Genomic DNA, 19,454 nt, shown 5'->3' with positions numbered 1-19,454 from the left:
ATAAACCGCTTTTTGATCCCATTTGGCAATGTGTTTTCATTTATTTGTCGACAAATGCCATTGAATTTGACATAGTGAAAACCAGCCTTAACTCATCTGTTATCGAACCTCGAAAGCCATTAATGTTATTGCGTACGCAGATGATTTAGTCAGCCTGATCTTAGGGAAACTCATCTCGATGGTTAGTGAGATACTAAATACAATCTGAAATCAGATGATACATTGGCAGCGGTATTTAGGCCAATTATCACATATGGCGAGTTGTATGGTAGGAGGCGGCTGTCTCCAAGTAGTATAATGGTTTGACGTTTATACGATATATTACTGTTTGGCCGAACTTCTTCTTCGATTTGTGGCGCGCGCCTTGATTTTGTCACACAAAGATGAGAGACCGGCTATTTTTTTTTTTTTTTTTTTGCTTTACATTTTATGCTGATTGTTTTTTGGTACAAACACAGTGTTTCATTTTTCAATATTGGCTGGCCACTTAAGTGCCGATTAAATATATATATGATCTGAAAATTAATTTTTGAAGTTAATCAACAATCTCTACTTAAATAGCTCAGCTGAAATTGGGCCTAAGTGTTTCGAATTAAAAAAAAAAATAAAATTAAATCGGTTCAAAGCGGCACATATCGCACGTTTAATAATAAAAAGAGCTGTAATTCAAAATTTTCGTTTTTGGAGATTTCATAATACAATTAATAAGCTTGATGAGCAGAATACGTTTAGCCTAACATATGACTCAACTTCACAAAAATGGCGAAGATATGTGTGTTTCCATCGGTCTTTTGGTATACCATCTGTATGAATTGATTGATGACTTTGATTGCGTTTTCACACAAAATTAAAATTTTTTTTTTAAATAATTCTGTATATGTAGTATTAAACGTGCGATATGGTAAGTACAAATAAAAAAGCATACATTAAGAGAGAAAACTAGCTACCTCTTTCAATATGCATTATGTTAAACGAAAATTTTTTTTAGTGTATTTATATCAAACAAAGTTGAGTTATCATAACTTTTATAGCAATGGCGCATTAATTGACGTCCAGGCCTTTTTAAGATAAAGAGGAAACATATACTAATCGGTACGATCTGGTATGATTTTTAACTCTCATATGATATCTAACAGCTAAAATTTTAGGGAGATGATTTTATTTATGCTTTTTCCAAATCCTCCTAGATATATCACGTTAGATATCTAGGCTAGCCTTCGTGCATCTCAATCCACAACGGCCCTTCCATAATTAATCAGCGCTAATTTTATGAATGTTATATCATGCTGGTGGATAATTCTTTTACATCCGTTGTTGTTCTTTGCTCAAAGATAAAAAACACACAGAAAAAAAAAATTGATGATTACCCATAGTGAGTCGTCGTTAAAAATTGTTTCCCTTAAAACAAGTCTCTTATCTACAGCAATACTTATATTTTTGGTATGATGACTCATAAATTGTTTATTTAAACGTATCGACATGAAGCACAAATAAAAGTGCATTAATACATATTTATCTATGTGAAGTACAGTAGGGTGGTTTTAAAATATAAGCAAATAAATTTTGTAAAAAATAAAGGCATCCACGCAAATTTGATAATTTAAGAATCATTTTAAGGAGTGGCTAATTTCTGAAGGAAAACTTTCTTATTCGATAAAAAACATATATTTTTTAACGATTTTTTTCAACGAAAATACGCATCTTCCACGTGTAAAATGTATGGACAACTTTAAATACTAACCGATTTCTTAAAAAAAAAAGTAGGGCGATGGCAGCCGGAAATAATTCCAAAAAATTGATTTTCCTGTGTATTTTTGGACCGCCCTAATTTGTATATATACACGCAAACACCGAACGTATGATTCGTGAATTCGAGCGTAAAACATAGTTACGTATTTAGGTAAATATGTAGATATGTCAGTGGAGTCATTGAACAAATTTTAATTAAAAACTTTCTTCTATTGTACATTTTTACATACTTCAACGACGAAAATTAAGATTAATTTCTCCAAAAACCATATATGAAATATAATGTTATGTTTACTCATTTCAATTTTAATTTTATGTGGCTAATTTTTGCTGATCCAGGCGATTTGAATACTCGTAGCATTTTTACGCTCAGCGTATTTTGTAGCAGCTTTAATTCGTTTTTTTTTTTTTCTTTTCGGCCAGAAAGTGCAATGGTACTTCAAGTCACGCAGTTCCATGCTGATGTTAAAAATTAAAGCAAATAAAACCCAAATATTTTCGATTATTTAGCATATCTATAAATGTATATAAATATCCGTTGTTCGTTTGTCGGAAAAACGTCGCGTCGCACAGTGGTACAGGCCCCATATAAAATATGCCAAAAAGTACCACTTGCGCTCCGATTTTATTGTAATTGGTTATCTGTGGTATTTTAGCTTAAGAATTAAGAAAGTCGAATTCCAAGTACCTCTTTTTGCCACAGCTTATGTGGGGATCCGCTTAAAATGCTTTAAATTATATAAATGTTCTGAACTCTGAAAGGACTAGGAAAAAAATAAACTCTCGTTATCCGGCCAATCCCTGTACACTATCGAACTTGGCATTAAAGGTGAAAATAAATCCAACAAAAACCGAGCATTTAATCACCAGTGTTGAGTCCGTGAAATCGCAGTTCGAGTTTCTACGTAAGAATACGATTCGTACAAAATCGACATCGGGTGCCCCTTCAATACTACTGTTGCCATTTTTTTCCGGAAAAAGCCTTAGATCGTGTTAACAGGCAATAAATTAATTGGCTATTTCTAAACATTCCAAAACGTGTACTTTCTGCTACTCTAAGACCACTGTTCGTCGTAATCCAAAAAAAAAAATTATTATTTTGACTCAAATAAGTAGGAATCACTGTTCAGTCAAATGTCTTTCGAAAGAAGTGATTTTTTTTGGCAACCTCACTTTTCTCTACTAAAAACTAACCACGTATTTGTAATCACGGTTTAACGATTATTCAAATACTTATAGTAGAGCAACTATTCGATTTATTCCAAAAATTTCTTAAGTGTAAGTCCATACAAAACTACTAAATGCAGATGTATGCTTGCACTTTATAATCAATTGAGTTTCTACGAATCGATAAACTACTAAAAATAACTTTGGTAACCGCTTATCAAGAACATCGATAACATCGATAACGCATGTACGCTTTATTAGTACTTGATATCTCAACTCTTCAGTCGATAACCTAGTTTATTGACATATGCTACATAAATATTGTTGCACAAAATATAGAAGGGGATTTTAGCATCAAGAAGTGTCCGCTCTAGTTATTCCCTAAAAACCAACAAAATCGGCTTTTCTTCATAATTTTCGTATTTCCGACTCGATTTAAATAAATGGTCGTTGAAAAGTTTAAAAGGCATTTTCGGGTACTGTCTTCTCTGTATTAAGGAAGATTTATGTCAACTTGGAGTTCAGACTGATTTTCTTAAATTCTTTCTCTTTACATATCACTTTCGAATGAAGCTGCTATTGTATTCGAAGTTGGAAAAGAATTCCTGCTAAGTTGATTTTGTACACATTCGAAATGTGTCTAAACGAGATAAGATAATTGATAAAAAATTAAATAAAATCTAACCAGGTATTTTTCATTCTCAATTGAAATACCTACCCGCTCGAAAAATTAACAATGTTTATATACCTCCCTTTAAGCACCGAGACTTAATATCTAGATATGTACTTCGACACAGAGTTTACTTGAAAAACACGTGCCTTGAACCCAGAAACTTGGCTTGACTTATAGTACAAAGATGTCAATGAAAAGCCATCAAAATAGAATGAAGAGAATGCTGCACCCAAGCAACACCAGGATAGCTCACCTGACTCTCATCGACATATGCGAGCAGTGAAACCACAGATTCCGTACATTGAGTAGCGCCACTGAAAAAGTCCACGGATTTCAGCGAGCCCGAATGAACAACTGTGGCTGGGATGATCCCGAGCCTCCAGAAGAGGCGTTGACAACGTACATACATTGACTTTTATGTAGATTATGGTCGGACCAACGTATGCCTGCCGGCCCAATCGGGTAAATAGCCTTCTTATACTCGTTATATAAGGTATTTTCATGCGTAGAGGCTGAACCTCATTATCTACGAACTGATTTCGTCTTATCAGCGTGATATTATATCCGGTAAGTCCAGCATAACAATATATGCGAGACGAGGATCGACACATACCATCACAACCAAGCCGATTGATACCAAACGAGGTGACCACCTTTCGTGAAATTTCCTTAACGTGATGTTGGATAATTTAATAAGAATTGGAGAACTAAATCTCTTAGGAACAATAAACTGTTAGAGCAAAGGCGTTTCGGCAGTCACGTCACTGTTGACAGTTCTAAGATTGAAAAAGTCGGCGACTTAGGACCATTTTCACTATGTCTGGTTAACGCAAACCTCCAGTTATATTTGCGCAAATACCAACTAGTGCATGTAAGAATCGAATAGGAATTCGAAAAAATCTTAATTGTACCAATTTGTATTTGCGCAAAAATTTTTGTGTGGTGTATTTTGCGCATAACAAAAGAAGACGAAGGCCTCCTCTGCGGTAGAAAGACCAGTTGGAGAAGGATTTGGCTTTACTTGTCATTTCCAGCTAATGTTCAGAAGACGATTCTCTCCAGATTAATTTGAGATATGGAGAATTATAGCTGCGGGGAAAAGAAAGTTTTCAACAAAGCAGCTGACGAATCAGGATTTTTTATTCAGTAAACTTTGTCCATTCATTTCATAATGAAGAGTTAAGTTTAAAACAACTATCATAACTATTTAGTAACGTCTATCAAATTTACTTGCAAAATTTTATGAATTTTCAGTAAGTCAATTCTTAAATTAAAATTTACTTACATTGTGGTTGGTTAATTTCTTCTTAAATAAATTGCACAAATCCACAGGATGCAGCTGCGTACACTTCAGTAATTACGTCAATGCAGTTTATTTAAACTCACTTGCCGCACCATAATTTCACATAAACACAAATATTAATGCAAATTTCAGCGGAAAAAAAAGATGTATGTAATTTCAACACCGTCCGGCTTTAAAAATTAACGAACAAAAGCGCAGGCTTCTAAGTAAGTGCATATGTATATAAGTAAGTAAATGTATCTATATAGATTTCTAATTAAAACGCATTGAAATATGCCATTGCCTGAAGATTTTGAATATCTATGTATGCATGCACATACAAGAGTATGCACAAACCAGTATGCACATAAATTGATTATCGATTTCCTGTCTGGCTTCCGGAACCAGAAATTTAACGTAATTCAAATTTGGCTGCAGCGGCGAATAATTTAGTTGGTCTATTATTTAGATGCTTTCAGTTGCTGCTACATTTACGAATAAACTGGTCTATTCAAATGGTGATTGGCATGTATGACCACAACCGCGTTACACTTTTGGTAATTACAGAGATGTACACATCGCTCTTGCAACGGCGATTATATCTTTGCTGCAAACGCATTGAAAGTGACAGTTTCTGTCACCGGTTTTCGCGAATTGGTAAATATCAGATGTACATACAAGTAGTAGTTATGCACAAATGTAGGTAAGTAGTAGCAAGGCAGGCGCGGATCGGTGATAGTTATCGTTGACATTTTATTTCATTCAACACTCTAAACACGTTAAAACACGTTTTTTTCTTCTTTAATTAATTATTTTGCCTTTTACACATTGTTTCACATTTTTCATCAAACGAATGCCACCAGCATTTTTTTTTTTGCAAACATCAAAAATGAAAGTAAAGATCAGAAGACAAGTAATGCGCGCAGACGTACTAATTTCGATGACAGTGGATGCTGCTCGGACGCCGCGGTTGATGGCAGATTTGCCAAAGACGTGAGCGTACGCGCGCATGCGATCATTATGCCAGCGCGCGGCGGCGCAAACGACAGCGGATCAACCAGTTTCGCGGCACTACCTCAAATAAACATATGTACATACAAGTGCCTTGACTACACGCCTCTGCGCGCGCGCTAGACGCACTTATTGCAATGACACTTTCACGTTCGTTCACTTTACAAACTGCGGCTCATCAATAATGCAATATGTATACGATTAATTGCATCGATTGTAGTTTTAATTTGATCATTTATATTTTCTAACTCTTAATTAAGCTACATAAACTATTTTATTTTGCAAAAATAAATTCAATGAATCAACTCGCGCGTCCACTTGAGTAGCGCTGAATCGCGCACCGTTCGCCGTCCGTTGCAAGACTAAAGTGCGATCCGTAAGAAAACTGTATCTGAAAGTACAAAAAACAACAACGCAATCGCTGCCATTCTCCACTGCTTGCCGCGCGCCCCACTCACCATACCCCATTCCACAATCGCCAACCATGCTTGCCCTCTTTGCCTTTTTGCCTACGCTCGTTGTACTGAAATCCGTGCAGTGGAGACGAAGTCAACAGCTGTTGTTGTACATACCCAATTTGCCAAACGACTTCGTAACGACTTTGTAACGACGTCGTTTCCGATTGATTCTGGTTAACAATTTATTCGCCGGCGACCTTCGCCAAACAATTAGAAAGTGCGCAAAAACAAATCAGCAAGCATTCCTAAAAATTTCAAACTTTTCAATTTGAATTAAAAGAAAAAATATGAAGCATTTTTATAACTGTTTAAATTTGAGTGTAATAGAGTACAAATTTTGTATGAACAAAATGAATTCGTTTCGACTCCGTTTCGAGTTCACCCAAACGACTTCACCAAACCGACGTCGTAATGACTTCGATTCGATGAGAAAAAACGAAGTCGGAACGACGTTGCGTTTTGTGTGGAAAAACCGACTTCGTTTCGACGCCGTTTCGAGTTCACCCAAACGACTTCAATCAAATCAACGTCGGAATGACTTCGATTCGAACTCGTCCTCGCCCTGTGGCAAATTGGGTATTTATATTCAACCAACACTAGCAAACATACGTACCTACATAAATCGCTGGCAATGTTGATGACGATTGCAAACACCAACTAACCAGCAAACAAAAGGAAAGAACAGCAACAACAGCAAAAAAAAACCCTGTACTACCTACACAAGCAAATCGGCTTGAGAAGCTTTATTGTTTTCGCTGAACGCTGGGAATGTTATTACGTTTTAGTATCGCTGTTGTTATTGTTGTTGTTGACGTTAAATCTATGCTGTGACTTGAGGCTGATGGGTTTTTGTTGGGGCCTTGGCGAGGGGTGAACAGTGAACGGTGAGGGGAGCAGTCGGCCGCTCGATCCCCACTCAATGGTGTTGGTGATTACGTTGGCTGCGGCAACGGCGGCGATATCGCGTTCAACCTCATCGGCACATTGTATTGAGTGATTGAAGAGCTCGTCGTGTTGTTGTTGTCGTTGTTGTGCATGAAATAGTAATAATCAACAAAAATGATTAACCAGCATTTCTTTTGCCGATAAATACACAGACGCACACACTTATATTTAGTTCAAATGCAATCACTTTTAAAAGTACATAAATTGATTTGCTAGCAGTTATAAGCTCAAAGAAGTGTTCAAGAAAAAGCTCTCTTTCAGGGAGGTATGAAGTTCTCAAATGAGCTTTTCACGCGCTTTAGCCGCTAAATCGATTTTGGCTCAGTTCAAAAAAAAACGCCAGTCATTTCTGATTCCTTCTAGTGAAGCCAACTGGTCTATCTAGCAGTTAGGAGACAGTCTCTGTCGTCTGTAGGTGGGTACCGCATCGAATACTTTCATTGTTTCATCGCTTCCGGTACTCACCGTCATATCTATGTGGGCGGTGATGAGCCACAGTATAGCATTCGCAGAATCTTTCGCTCAATCGATCTCAAAAAACGTCGGTGTTGTCATCGAGGACCGATGATGTCGAGCAGCATATGCGCCCTTGTAAAAAACAATCTTGAGAACTATTAACATTCGCACTGTCAACCTCGGTGTGTATCAAACTGCTCGGAAAAGTTCTTTCCAATCCCGATGGAGCTGGTACCAGGAGGTAAGAGATTCCTCCATAATTAAGGCGTGCTATGGATGTCAGCCACCGATCCTCCCGATCTCCTTATTGCAGAACTTATGCTTGTCTTGATACCTTTTGCAATTCGTCGCGCTTCCTAGCAGAATTTTCGAACACAACTTTTTTTCGACCAGCAACTCAAAATCTTCGAACTCACATACATATGTATGTAGTTCGGCTTCTCTTTGTTCGAATATAATCTCACGCTTCCTTTCTAGCCCCCGGCATGCTCGCGTTGCGCCTCATACCAGCCTAGCTCTATAGCGGTAATGTGCAGCGCCTTACCCGGTTGCAGAGCTTTTGAAAGCTTATTTCATACATTTTTTAAAAGCAGTCATGACTAAAAGTTATTTCAGTTTATTTATTTTTTGTCCTTATTTTGATCTTCTGATAGGCACATAGCTTCGTTTTTCTTTTTTTGGTGGATCCTGGGCTATGGATAAGCTTTACAACAATACTTCATAAGAAACAAAGCGAGCTGGTAGGTATGCATTCTAGCAATACGCCTCCAGATTAGTCTCTTGCAGTGGTATAAAGATTTAATTGGTTCTAGCACTAAACTCTCAGCGCTTATAGGTAAGACATGGAAATTTACGGCATAAGCCTAGGGGCAAAGATAAATATTCGTAGAAATCTTAATAATACTTGAGTGATGTCTATGTGGCATTGATGGCTCTTTGGGCCTTTGAAGTTTAATACTCGTTAATCCTAGAGGGCTTATGAAGGCTAAATTTCAATTGGTGAGTCCGTATTGCTAGAGATTCAGAAGCCACAACTCCAATCCGACCCGAGTGATTTCTCGCAAATATTTGCAATTAAATAACTTAATAGACGGAACAGTAGTAAGAAATCAACACTGCTGGTGGTCTATATGTCTAAAGTTTTTCTTCATTTTCTGTATCTTTAGGCGTTACATTTACCCGTTATCTTTACTAATTATTTTACATTTGCCATTATCTTTATAACTAATATTGCCTTTACCATCCCCATTATCGGTTATCGGAAATACCAGTACCAGGGCTACAAATAATTTTTAAACGAAACGGCCCTTAAAGCGAACTGGAACAAGCTTTATTTTTATATTCTTAAGTAATGAATTTTGTAGCTCCATTGCATTGATAAAAAAAAAACAAGAAACATGAAAGCCGCCTAATTTGTAGTAGTCCCGTTATATTTTCAATGTTTGTCCCAAAATTGAGTAAATATATAAAACAGGCCAAAAGACTATTGACAGAAATTAGCAAGTTCTGAAACTGTGTCAGATACATTAACGCGAGTTTATTTTAAGCGACTGAAGTATTTAATTTGCAAAACCTCACCCAAAATGGTGGAATATGCAAATAAGAAAAATAAATAAATATCAACACAAAAGCAAAAACCACAAGAAAATTCAAAATGTGGGGTGCCTGCGAATAATTGGCCAATAGTCAAGGATGTTGCATCAAACATTTCCAAGTGATATATAGAAAATGTCTTTATTTGCTGCTTAAGGTGAGAAAAAACCCTTAAGTCAAATCAATTATGCATTATTTAGACGTGGTTCAACTTGCCGCTCGTTGCTTACTCTTCTCGTGCCTGATTTTCAAATTTACACGTGTGCACAGAGTTTGTGGATATAACTGTTTGAGATAAAAAATACGGTACCCTGTAGGAAAATCTAACTCATTTCGTTCCGAGGTCGTTTGATGTCCAGAAATTTAAGGGTTCTTATCTAATTCATATAACTGGTCCGACGGAGGTGCTGGCAATCCAGAAGGCCACTCGTCAACCACTTAGTGCAAGAGTAAAGTTTTTTTATATCAAAAGTAAAAAAAATACAAATCAGTAAAAAAATCACGTTTAGTCTTATTTCGTTTTTTTTTTAAATTTTTTATTGCATTTTTTCTGACTTTTTTTCGGATTTGAGTAGTACTCTTGCTGCCGGAGCCGAGTGCTTAGAGGTTACCTACTGCCACTCGGGAGATCCATGGCTCCATTTTCGGGCCTAGCAACATCAAACAATTTTTTTTCAAATAACGTTCGCCCCTCGACAGACAACATAAAACCTCCACGTGTAGGCGTAAAAGTGAAGATGTCCATTTGTATCACATCAAAAAGAAGAACACGAATTAGAGGAGAATCTCGGCCAAGCAAGTAAAAACCGCTTAAGCGCCAATCATTTCCCAGTCGGAAACAAGTGACTTTTTTAAAATCAAACTAATTGAAAAACTACTTTGAAACAAGTTAAGTGAGTAAATGTTTCGAATTTTGATACCCTTTTTACCAAAAGAAACAATTTGTGTCTTGGATGTATGAAAAAGCATCTGTGAAGTGCAGACCTAAAGCGTATTTAAATGAAACATAGTGACTTTAAAGTGTTTTAATCCAGATGCATTTTAAAGTAGTTGGAATCAAATGCAGAGTCGGACAATCGGCTTGCTGCTTGCACACAATTCAAACTGAACATTTGAAAGCACACTTACATGTCTGGCTGTGGCTGAGCGTGCAGAGGTGCTTGCTGTTATTTGTTAGCTTCCAGAAGGTGCGGGTTCAAATCCCATCAGAGGCAAAATGTTGAAATGAATTTTTTTTTTTTGGCTTCGAAATATGAAAAAGCATTTGTGAAGTGCAGAACGAATGCGTATTCAAATGAAAAATACTGACATTGAAGTTCTTTAAACCAAATGCATTTTAAACTAGTTGAAATAAAATGCAGAGTCGGATAATTGACCTGCTCCTAGGACATGGCCATGTTAATAAAGTTAGTTGCTTATATGAAAAAAGGAAGAACTCCAACCACTTGAAGTTGGTAAAAAAGTACTTTTTAAATTGCTTTTAAAGTAGTTTTATTTCCTACAGGGTTATTTATTGGAATCAAATATGTCCATCCCCAAATAACGTAGGACATAATTTTGAAATCTTCAAAAACTCAAAACTTTTATTGGGAGGCCAAGATTTGTATGAAATGAAAAACAAAGTTTGCTCGATAAGAAAATCCGGGTTATTCAATATTCGATTTCTAAAAAAAACCACCCATATCCAAATAACCGCTAGAATCCCTAATAAGTGTGTTATCTATAGTTTTTTTTTTATTGCATGGTAGTTTTCCTACAGGGGCATACATCTTTGTACCAGTTGAATGCCATACACAGCAACCATCAACCGGTCATCAACGCTGTTGGCCAAAGTTAAAATTGACCACAAGAATTCCTTTCAGGTGTGTGTTTATATGTATGCTAAGTGGGCGCCTGACTCATTGCCTTTCAAGGCAGTACGGTATTTAATTCGAAAGCCCTAGTACACGTATGCGCTTAATTACGCATTAAAAAAATGCCATTTTTTGGCACTCTCTTCACCGCAACTATAGTTTTTTTTTTTGACATTTATGTTTACAAATAACTGAGCCACGTTTTTAGAGGCTGAAAAATATTTCCAAAATTTGTGTATTCTTTTATTTCTTTAGCTGCGTTTTTTTAATATAAATAAGTATTTTTATTTTTTTTATTTAAATGTATTTACTTATTTTGGGTTTTTCCCCATAACTAGCCTCAGCTACTCTTCACCTCCAGATACCGGTTTCTTTCAGTTTTGATATTTCTGGCAGCTCTACAGCTTCCTACAGCAGTTTGTTTATCTTTCCACTTTTTTGCATTTCTTCAAATTTTCTACTGCTTTCCAAATACCCATATCTACTGAGTCATGGTCACTACAGGTTTCTTTTTGCATTTATTTTTTTGTTTGTTTTTCTTTATTAGTAGATTCCATTGGAGACCTGTTCCTGCTAGCTAGCCAGCCAGCCAGCAACTCAGTAGTTGGTCAAAATGCCGGTAATTGGTCTTCGCATGCCATACTTATTCAAGTCAAATTGGTTCATGTTGATACTTATTGTAGAGTAAGTTGTTGTTGTAAATCGAAATATAAATCGAGCACAGCACGTTCTGCTTTTAGCAGTTGTCTGATTAATGGGCGTGTTTTTTGATGCTCATGCTCGCTGATGGCGTTGAATAAGTCAATTTACATACCTGCACGTGCAAATTTGTATCACTTTCTAAATGTTGAACATAAAATACGGAATAAAAAAAATTTGCAATTGCGAATTCTTTTTAAGTTTTTTCAGCTGCCTAGAAAAGTAAAAGAAAGTGCGTGGGAGATGTCAAAGAAAACTTACATCTATAATAAATATTAGAATAATAAAGTGACGATTGGGTTACGGTTATTCTTTCTTTTTTTTTGCATAACTTTTGTAACAGAGTAGTTTTTTGTTCTTACCAAGTAGGTAGATACAATGTATGTGTCGATTTTCGAGCTGGGTGTGTCATTTCAACAAGAGCCTTCTTCTAGTAGCCATGGGTAATAGCGCAATTTTATGGCGCTAGCTCAATAACACCGGCGCTACCTGTGGTGTCAGCGCACTTACTCAGCGCAAAATGTAGTAAATGCCACTATATTCTCATCATTATTGAGTAAAATATTTAAATTTGCCAAAGTACATAAGTTTCTGGTGTTCTCACCACTCGAAAGCAAAAACAAATGCGTTTAAGTTTTCAAAGAATTAAAGCGAATTGTGTGTGTGTGCCTCATGTTTTTCTTGGTGTTAATGGCGCTAGCGCTTTGCATATATTGGTGTTGGCGCGGCAACTCCGGCTACGGTGTTAACGCAATTGCGCCGCGCAGAGCAGTGTTACCCATGCCTATCTTCTAGGTACTTTAATTTTTCATTGCTCTGATGCTTGGTAATTGATTGCTACTTGTTTGAGTTAACGCCACTGATATCCACACCCAGGCCCATGCATATGATGTGGTCTGCCCTTCTTTAATGCGGGTTCCGAGTTGAATACTTTCAGAGCTGGAGCGTCGGTGTCCAATCGAACGACATGGCCAATCCAGCGGAGCCGCTGTATTTTAATTCGCTGCATATGTCGTTGTAAAGCTCAGTTCCATCATTTGCGGCACTCGCGTTCTCCAACGCGTAAAGACCCATAAATCTTCCGCAAAATCTTTCTCTCGAATACTACAAGAGCCGCCTTATCGGATGTTTTCATTGTCCATTCTTCTGCGCCATATACTAGCACGGACATGGTGAGTCACTTATAGAGTGGGGTTTTCGTACGTCGAGAGAGGACTTTAATCCTGAATTGCCTACTCAGTCCAAAGTAGCACTTGCTGGCAAGGCTAGTTCTGCGTTGGATTCGGTAAACACAATACTGATCTCGGTAGAAACAGTTTTCGTACCCAAGTTAATAGACTACGTGGTGAATAACAGGAGGTAGGACTTTGTGTAACTGAAGCGATAGCCAAGCTGCTATTAAAGCTAAATAAGTAAAGCAAAATTCGCACACAAAGCATTTTTTGCGTCAGTTGAAATTTCAACTTAGGTGATAACTTCTTTTGTGGAGTGATCGGTATTGAAGCTATCGCCCTGGGTCTGTATGGCATATCTCGGACTTCAACCACTCCTCAGCGTCAGCGTCTATACATGATGAGGGCGGATTTGGATTGTCCTGCTTTACATTTATACAACATTTGGATATTTTGATCGGACTCATTTCCACTGGGCCCTTTTTCGCCTATGATCTGTTGCCTTTAGAAAAACTTTCTTTACCGCTCGTTGGCGCTTCAAAATCCAGACTTATTGAATTCGTTTATAGTTAGTACTTCCACTTGCAGCTTTACGAAGTCCTCCTTATCTTCTCTGTTCGCTGAGCTAGCCAGACGATAAACGGTACGCATGACGTGGTGAATGGCTTTAGTGTCCTTGGCTTTACCATAGATCGTACACTTGCCATGTGTTCTTCCGCAGCAATCCAACACTTGCTGTTCGCTGGCTGGAAAGCTTATTACATTTCGGGTATCACCGGATTCTTAGTTCGTTCCGCTTTTGTGCGATAACCTAACCTTAGGGCTTCTCGCACCGGTACTTTTCCTGTATGTAATTAGTGATCGTCGGTGTGGTTATATGCAAAGGCTTTTGCCGTGAATCGAATATTGTGGCAACGGCCTAAAACTGTACGACCCCGCATTTGTGTGACAACATCAATGCACACTTCACAAGCAAACAGCAGTCTAAAAGTAGTTCTACAGGAGCTAGAATTATGAGTACTTTCAAAAGAGCAAAGGCCTTTAACACCAATAAAATAAGTTAAAAAATATGGCCACACGCTTGCAAGTCCTGCGTTGCTAAGGTAAACAAATGTGTACCAAAACAAAGTGTAAATAATTTTATGTGCAAAATAAACTGCAGTAAACGGCATCAGCTGTGCAATAGTTTAACTTCGCTCGCAGGCATTTAGAAATTTACAAAAATTCTTTTTTACTTTACTCGAAATCATGTCCGTCAACTCCAAATGGCTGCAGGTCATCGTGGATGAAGACGAGCCGCGACCGCGTCTAAACACCGTCACCAGCTGCATGACGCTGTGCGACATTAAATGCGACAATTACGTGCGACTCATTGCGGCAGACATCTCATTAGACGATGAACCGACAGCGACCTTGAAAATCTTTCGTGGCACTACACTGCATACAGAATTGAAGCTCAACGGCATACCAGCTGCCATACAAAGTCTCTACAACGATGAATCGGAGCCAAAAACGCCAAGTAGGTTGATAACTTCTAACTGGAAGAGTTGATGCTAGAAAATAGCATAGTACATACATACAAACACACACATTTTGTATTTTATTTTGTAGTCATTGCAGTGGCCATTGCTGAATCAATGCTATTTTTCCGAAATTTAAAACCTTATTACAAGTATACAGTGCCTGGCATAGAGGCAGAGGAAATGGAAACAGATCTCTGGCGCAAGCTGCCGACAGTACGCGTGGAGCAGCAGCCAGCCCTGGTGGAAAGTCTGAAGACCATTGAACGTCCCAAAATGTCGCGAAAGTCACAAAAGCTAATACAACTGCCACAAGAGGAACAAAATGTAATGTATCACCCTACTAACTACTATTATTTCCTATTCCTAAAACAACACCGCTCTCTCTCTCCCACCCACAGGACTTCATTATGAAGTATGCAGAAGCAACGGTAATGCGTCATGCGAACATAGTTGCCATGTCATGCCTGGAGCGAATATCCAGCGATGCGAATCCACCCTCACATTTGGTCATTGCCACCGACAATGGTGATATTCTGGTGCTGGAACCACAAAGTTTCGGTTTAATCTATCAGGCAAAGACTTGCGCCTATGAGACGGCCCCATCCATGATAGCTGTGCATGGCACATTTGAGACGGATTTTCGCATCGTGGTTGCCACACGCTATGGCGGCGTTTACCTGCTGCGAAAATCCATCAAGGAGGGTCAAGAAATATTCAAAATTTCACAAGCATTTACCGGTTTAATGCTGTTGCCGGTGGATCAAACGATTACGGTGTGCGCAATGGATTGCCGCCTCGTTTGCTATTCGAAGAAGGGCAAGCAATTGTATGTGAATAAACTTTCGGCACTACCGATGTGTATGATTCCAATTAGTTTGCCACATTTGGGCATCACACTTTGTTGTGTGGCACTCGAGGGTGGCTTGGTGCAACTGTACCTACAACGATATTTAGTTAATGAGTTCCACATGGTCTCTACAATCGGTGCAATGTGCTTCGGACGTACTGGACACGAAGATTATGTGTTGAATATGGTTAGCGTTGAGGGTGAAATATTTTTAAAAATTTTGAGGCGGACTGCAGGTTTCGATCCGAATGAATTGCTTGCGCTTAAAGGGAATCTCGAAAATAAGGTGATGGTTGAAACGATTTTGGAAAAATCCAAGAAAAGCTCGATATTTGTTGAGCAGGCGGCTAGGGAAAAGCAAAATGCCAAAGGTAAGTGATGTAGAAGATATTTAACATTCCTAAGGCAAATACGACTTAAGTTGGGTTTGGTGAAGGTGAGGCGGCAAAAATACTGACCAATATACCACTATGGGCTGGTGGTTGCTGGTAGTTGCGATTCAGGCGAGATGATTGGCTTCGGCTGTCTGTCATCTTGCTGTATATGTCAACCTTAAAGCTTCTTTCGAAAACAACTACGATATGTATATCATCTCTGTAAAACAACCCTGACATCGGCCCTCAGGGACGCCCCATAAGACCAATTTTAATTCCAAACGATTATATGTGTAAGACAGCGAAAGTACTGAAAATTGCTAATATAGGAGAAAATTAAACCCGTCTCGAAGCCATTTTTTAAAACGCAGCCGGAGAACCGTAAGATTTAACAGATATCGCCAGGCAATAGTAAAATATTACGGTAAAGACGATAACGTGGTCTGCTGGTGAAAGCCCCTTCCGACAGCCAGCAAATCTATCACAACAACTCCCTAGAAGGAAATAGTTGTGGTGGAAAAGTCTCTTGACGATCTCTTGGATTTTTAAAAGAAGAATTCATGTCAATGTGTAGAAAAAAATTTTTTTCCAAGGCAAGAAGAGTAATTTGGGCTGTCATGTAGGCCATTTGCAGAGATGTTTGACCCAAAAGGAATGGCCATTCAGCGATATCACTAGTTGTGTGCAGTCCCATCTACTCAATGAAAGCAAATACCTATCTAGACCTTTTGAGATTAAGAGCAACATAAGTTATGCTCACCTGCAGCCCCTCGAAATCTCCCAGTTATTGCTCTGTGAAACATTCATCCAGTTTCTGGTGGTGGCTTCGATGGCCAAAAGTGGGCATGCTACAACTAGTGGCGGATCAGGGAATATCTGAGCTCTCCCAAGGCAAATTATCGTATGTATCTTTAACTTTGAGCCCGGGTCATCGCAACCTATTGAAGGGCAGTCCTATACTGTAGGCATCTGTTTTGTTTATTCCTAAGAGATTTTTGGTTTTAAGTGGATCGTGGGACACCCAGAAATGCCGGGTAATCCTGTAAGATCCTGTGCAGTTCCACCTCTGCTTGGCCTTCCAATGATAACTTTCGGTAATTTTTGTTTTAATCTCTATAGGCCAGCTCCCTCCTACATTCATCCACTAGCTGAGATCTAACAGAGTTAGAAGAAAGTGCCTGAATGGCCGCTTAGCTATCCGAGAAGATGTTCACCTGCGTTCTCGCGGGTACATTCTCTTTGATGTAACTTACTGACTCCTTAATAGAGAACGCTGCGGCCTGGAAAACGCTGGCATAGTCTGGTGGCAGAAGGTTGACTTTAAGTTATATTGCTCAATGAAAACCAACTGCACCAACTCCGCATTCCATCTTTGACCCATCCGTAAAGACAGTTAAGCCCTGCAAGAACCCGACATTTTATTGATTCCAATCACTGCGGCTTGGGAATTTCTTGGTTGTTGGTGAACCCAGGTTTTCGACAGAATACAATGACAGTGGTCAGCGCTTTAATTTCAGACCTACTCCTTCACTGTTAGCAGCTGAATTTTTGATAGAGATGCGGACTCCAGCTATTTACCCTGTGCCAGTTTTGAAAACATCAATAAAGATTCTACTTTTTGTAAGCCAGTGCTTAATATTGTGGTTAAGACATCTCTCACCTCCCTCCACACTATATTAAAGCACCACCCATTTCTTTTAAATCACCTTTATGGCCTCCCGCGAGGCAGGCATCAGGTGGCTGTAGGTGAGGTTTTGATACTGTAGGTTGTCTTACGTGAGGTATAGTGAGGATAAGCTTTGCCTTAAGTAATCTAACCAAATCTTGCAACCACAAAGACTTTATATTAGTTATAGGCATTGAAAAACTCCACAAATTCTCTACGAATATTCTTTGTATGATTTTCTCATTTGCAGCAACCTATGGTGCCTTTCAAGCAGAGCTTTGGCGCTTACGCTACGTAGCCGCACGCGCTACCGTCGATGCCATCAACTCCTCTGAGTCCACTATTTCTGGTGATATAACACATGCGCCTGTCAAGCTATCAGCAGAGGTGTGTGGCGTGGGTCCGGAGTTTCGTTTATATTTAACTATACAGAATATGTCCAGCTACAAGATGGCCTCCAATCTGACGGTGTTGTTGCATGCTGATCGTCGTCACTATACTATAGCAAAGTCAATAGCAAAGGTGGGGGCTTAGAAGTTACTAAATGTATTTTTATTGAATCTGTCGCATTTCATTCTTTTTTTTCACATAGCTACCCAGCATTTTGCCTGGCGTGCCACTAAAAATCGACTTTGAAACCGAAGCAGTTTTGGATCCAAGCGATAAACTACCACCACCAACACTAACGCCAGACAACTCGCAAATACGTGTAATGTTGTTGAAAGCGCGCCAAACGAAACCGCTGATCGCCGCTGTCATCGCCATGCCGCAATCGGAAGCGGCCATTTGAATGTGATGTGCATGTGTATGCGTTTGTGTTTACGTTTATTAGATGCGCTTAAATAAAGTTTGTTGGGCCTAAAAGTATGTAATGTATTTAAATCGCTTTCACTAAATTTCAATGAACTTGCTCAATGATCATTATGCTTTGCTTGCTTTATTTATTAAAAAAAAAATAAAATTTAACTTGGCCACACAGCAGCCATACACTCACAAATAATTAGCTTGCTTTCTAAGCATATGTGGGCGCATATTTTTCGTAAACCTTAATGTACGCCTCCTTGGCGGCTTCTTGCGAAAGTCCCTTGTGTGCGCTCCATGCCTCCCACATTGCCTTCTTTTTCAAATCCAAAATGCCTGGCTTGTCAATGTTTACATCGCCAACGGTGGCCTGTTTGAAGAGACCGTAGAACTCTAAGTATGCCGAATCGCTGGGCTTCTTTGTGAAATTCTTTGCCAACTCGCAAGCTTCCTCGAAACTAACCATTTTTAGTAGATTTTGTTTTTGAAGGATCTGTAAAAAAAATAAATTGTAATTCAGGGTATGATTTTCTTTTTCTGCAATTTAGCAACCTTTTCCCAAGCGAAGGCCTAGAATAATGTATATACTCAAGTCGCTGCTTAGCCTTTTTATATCCGAAGTAGTTTGCATAATTGAATTAAATAATCTAGGTAAGTAAATTGAATTTCCTTTCAATAGTAAAAAAGCTCGTATACTGAATGAAAATGATAAAATTTCAATTAAAAATTTAGTGCTTAGTTTATCGCACATCAGCCAGCAGATAAATTTTTAAATACGTATGAATAAACTCAAATTGATACGTTTTGGTAAAGAGTTCCGTTGAATTGAAATGAATGGGTGTATATCTACATACATATGTATGTGTAGAAATGCAATTGAAAATTGGTAGGAATGTTAATCCCGGGATTGCGACCTTTTTCAGGTCCCGAATTTTTGGCATATAATCCCGGGATTTTCGGAGATTTATACATCTAACACCGTGCGATAGTAGATTTTACACACAAAAAATCAATATATTCGCGAAACCGTGGGCCAAATATTGCAAAATTGCGTCTTTACTATTTCACTCTGACGTCAGTAATTCAAAAATTATTTTAAAAATTCAGTGAAATATGCTTAGAGAAGAAGTATGGTTATCACATTAAAGAGGAAATTCTGTATAATTTAATCGGATTCAATTTTTT

At 38.3% G+C, this 19,454-nt stretch overlaps 3 protein-coding genes across 3 annotated transcripts in view; 1 reads left to right on the top strand and 2 right to left on the bottom strand.

Annotated features, from left to right (window-relative positions):
• LOC118747827 overlaps positions 1 to 5,936 on the bottom strand; it is a gene marked incomplete in the record, with an annotated part of 114,643 nt that extends 108,707 nt beyond the window's left edge. Inside the window, 1 exon segment of the mRNA XM_036482003.1 lies at positions 4,875 to 5,936.
• An 8,370-nt stretch (positions 5,937 to 14,306) lies between these two features.
• Positions 14,307 to 18,317, top strand: LOC118747458 (Bardet-Biedl syndrome 1 protein homolog). Its single transcript, XM_036481508.1, has 5 exons — positions 14,307 to 14,577; positions 14,670 to 14,905; positions 14,980 to 15,799; positions 17,719 to 17,990; positions 18,061 to 18,317. Exons 1-5 carry the CDS (start codon positions 14,307 to 14,309, stop codon positions 18,256 to 18,258), a joined length of 1,797 nt encoding a protein of 598 aa, XP_036337401.1. The 3' UTR covers positions 18,259 to 18,317.
• Positions 18,318 to 18,406: 89 nt separating this feature from the next.
• Positions 18,407 to 18,750, bottom strand: LOC118747457 (acyl-CoA-binding protein homolog). The gene has a single exon (XM_036481507.1). It carries the CDS (start codon positions 18,733 to 18,735, stop codon positions 18,481 to 18,483), a length of 255 nt encoding a protein of 84 aa, XP_036337400.1. The 5' UTR covers positions 18,736 to 18,750; the 3' UTR covers positions 18,407 to 18,480.
• Positions 18,751 to 19,454: the final 704 nt, after the last annotated feature.

Source organism: Rhagoletis pomonella, unplaced genomic scaffold (assembly GCF_013731165.1).
Source record: "Rhagoletis pomonella isolate Grant_MI unplaced genomic scaffold, Rhpom_1.0 Rhpom_scaffold_00012, whole genome shotgun sequence".
Taxonomy (NCBI): Eukaryota; Metazoa; Arthropoda; class Insecta; order Diptera; family Tephritidae; genus Rhagoletis; species Rhagoletis pomonella.
Note: the sequence above shows the minus strand (reverse complement) of the source record. Positions and strands in the feature narration are given on the sequence as shown.

Bases quoted from the DNA above. Each gene is read 5' to 3' on its own strand.
- LOC118747457 (XM_036481507.1), bottom strand. From the start codon at position 18,735: ATGGTTAGTTTCGAGGAAGCTTGCGAGTTGGCAAAGAATTTCACAAAG.
- LOC118747458 (XM_036481508.1), top strand. From the start codon at position 14,307: ATGTCCGTCAACTCCAAATGGCTGCAGGTCATCGTGGATGAAGACGAG. The intron at 14,906-14,979 runs GTAATGTATCAC...TCCCACCCACAG, and splicing joins TGCCACAAGAGGAACAAAAT to GACTTCATTATGAAGTATGC. The intron at 17,991-18,060 runs GTGGGGGCTTAG...TTTTTCACATAG, and splicing joins TAGCAAAGTCAATAGCAAAG to CTACCCAGCATTTTGCCTGG.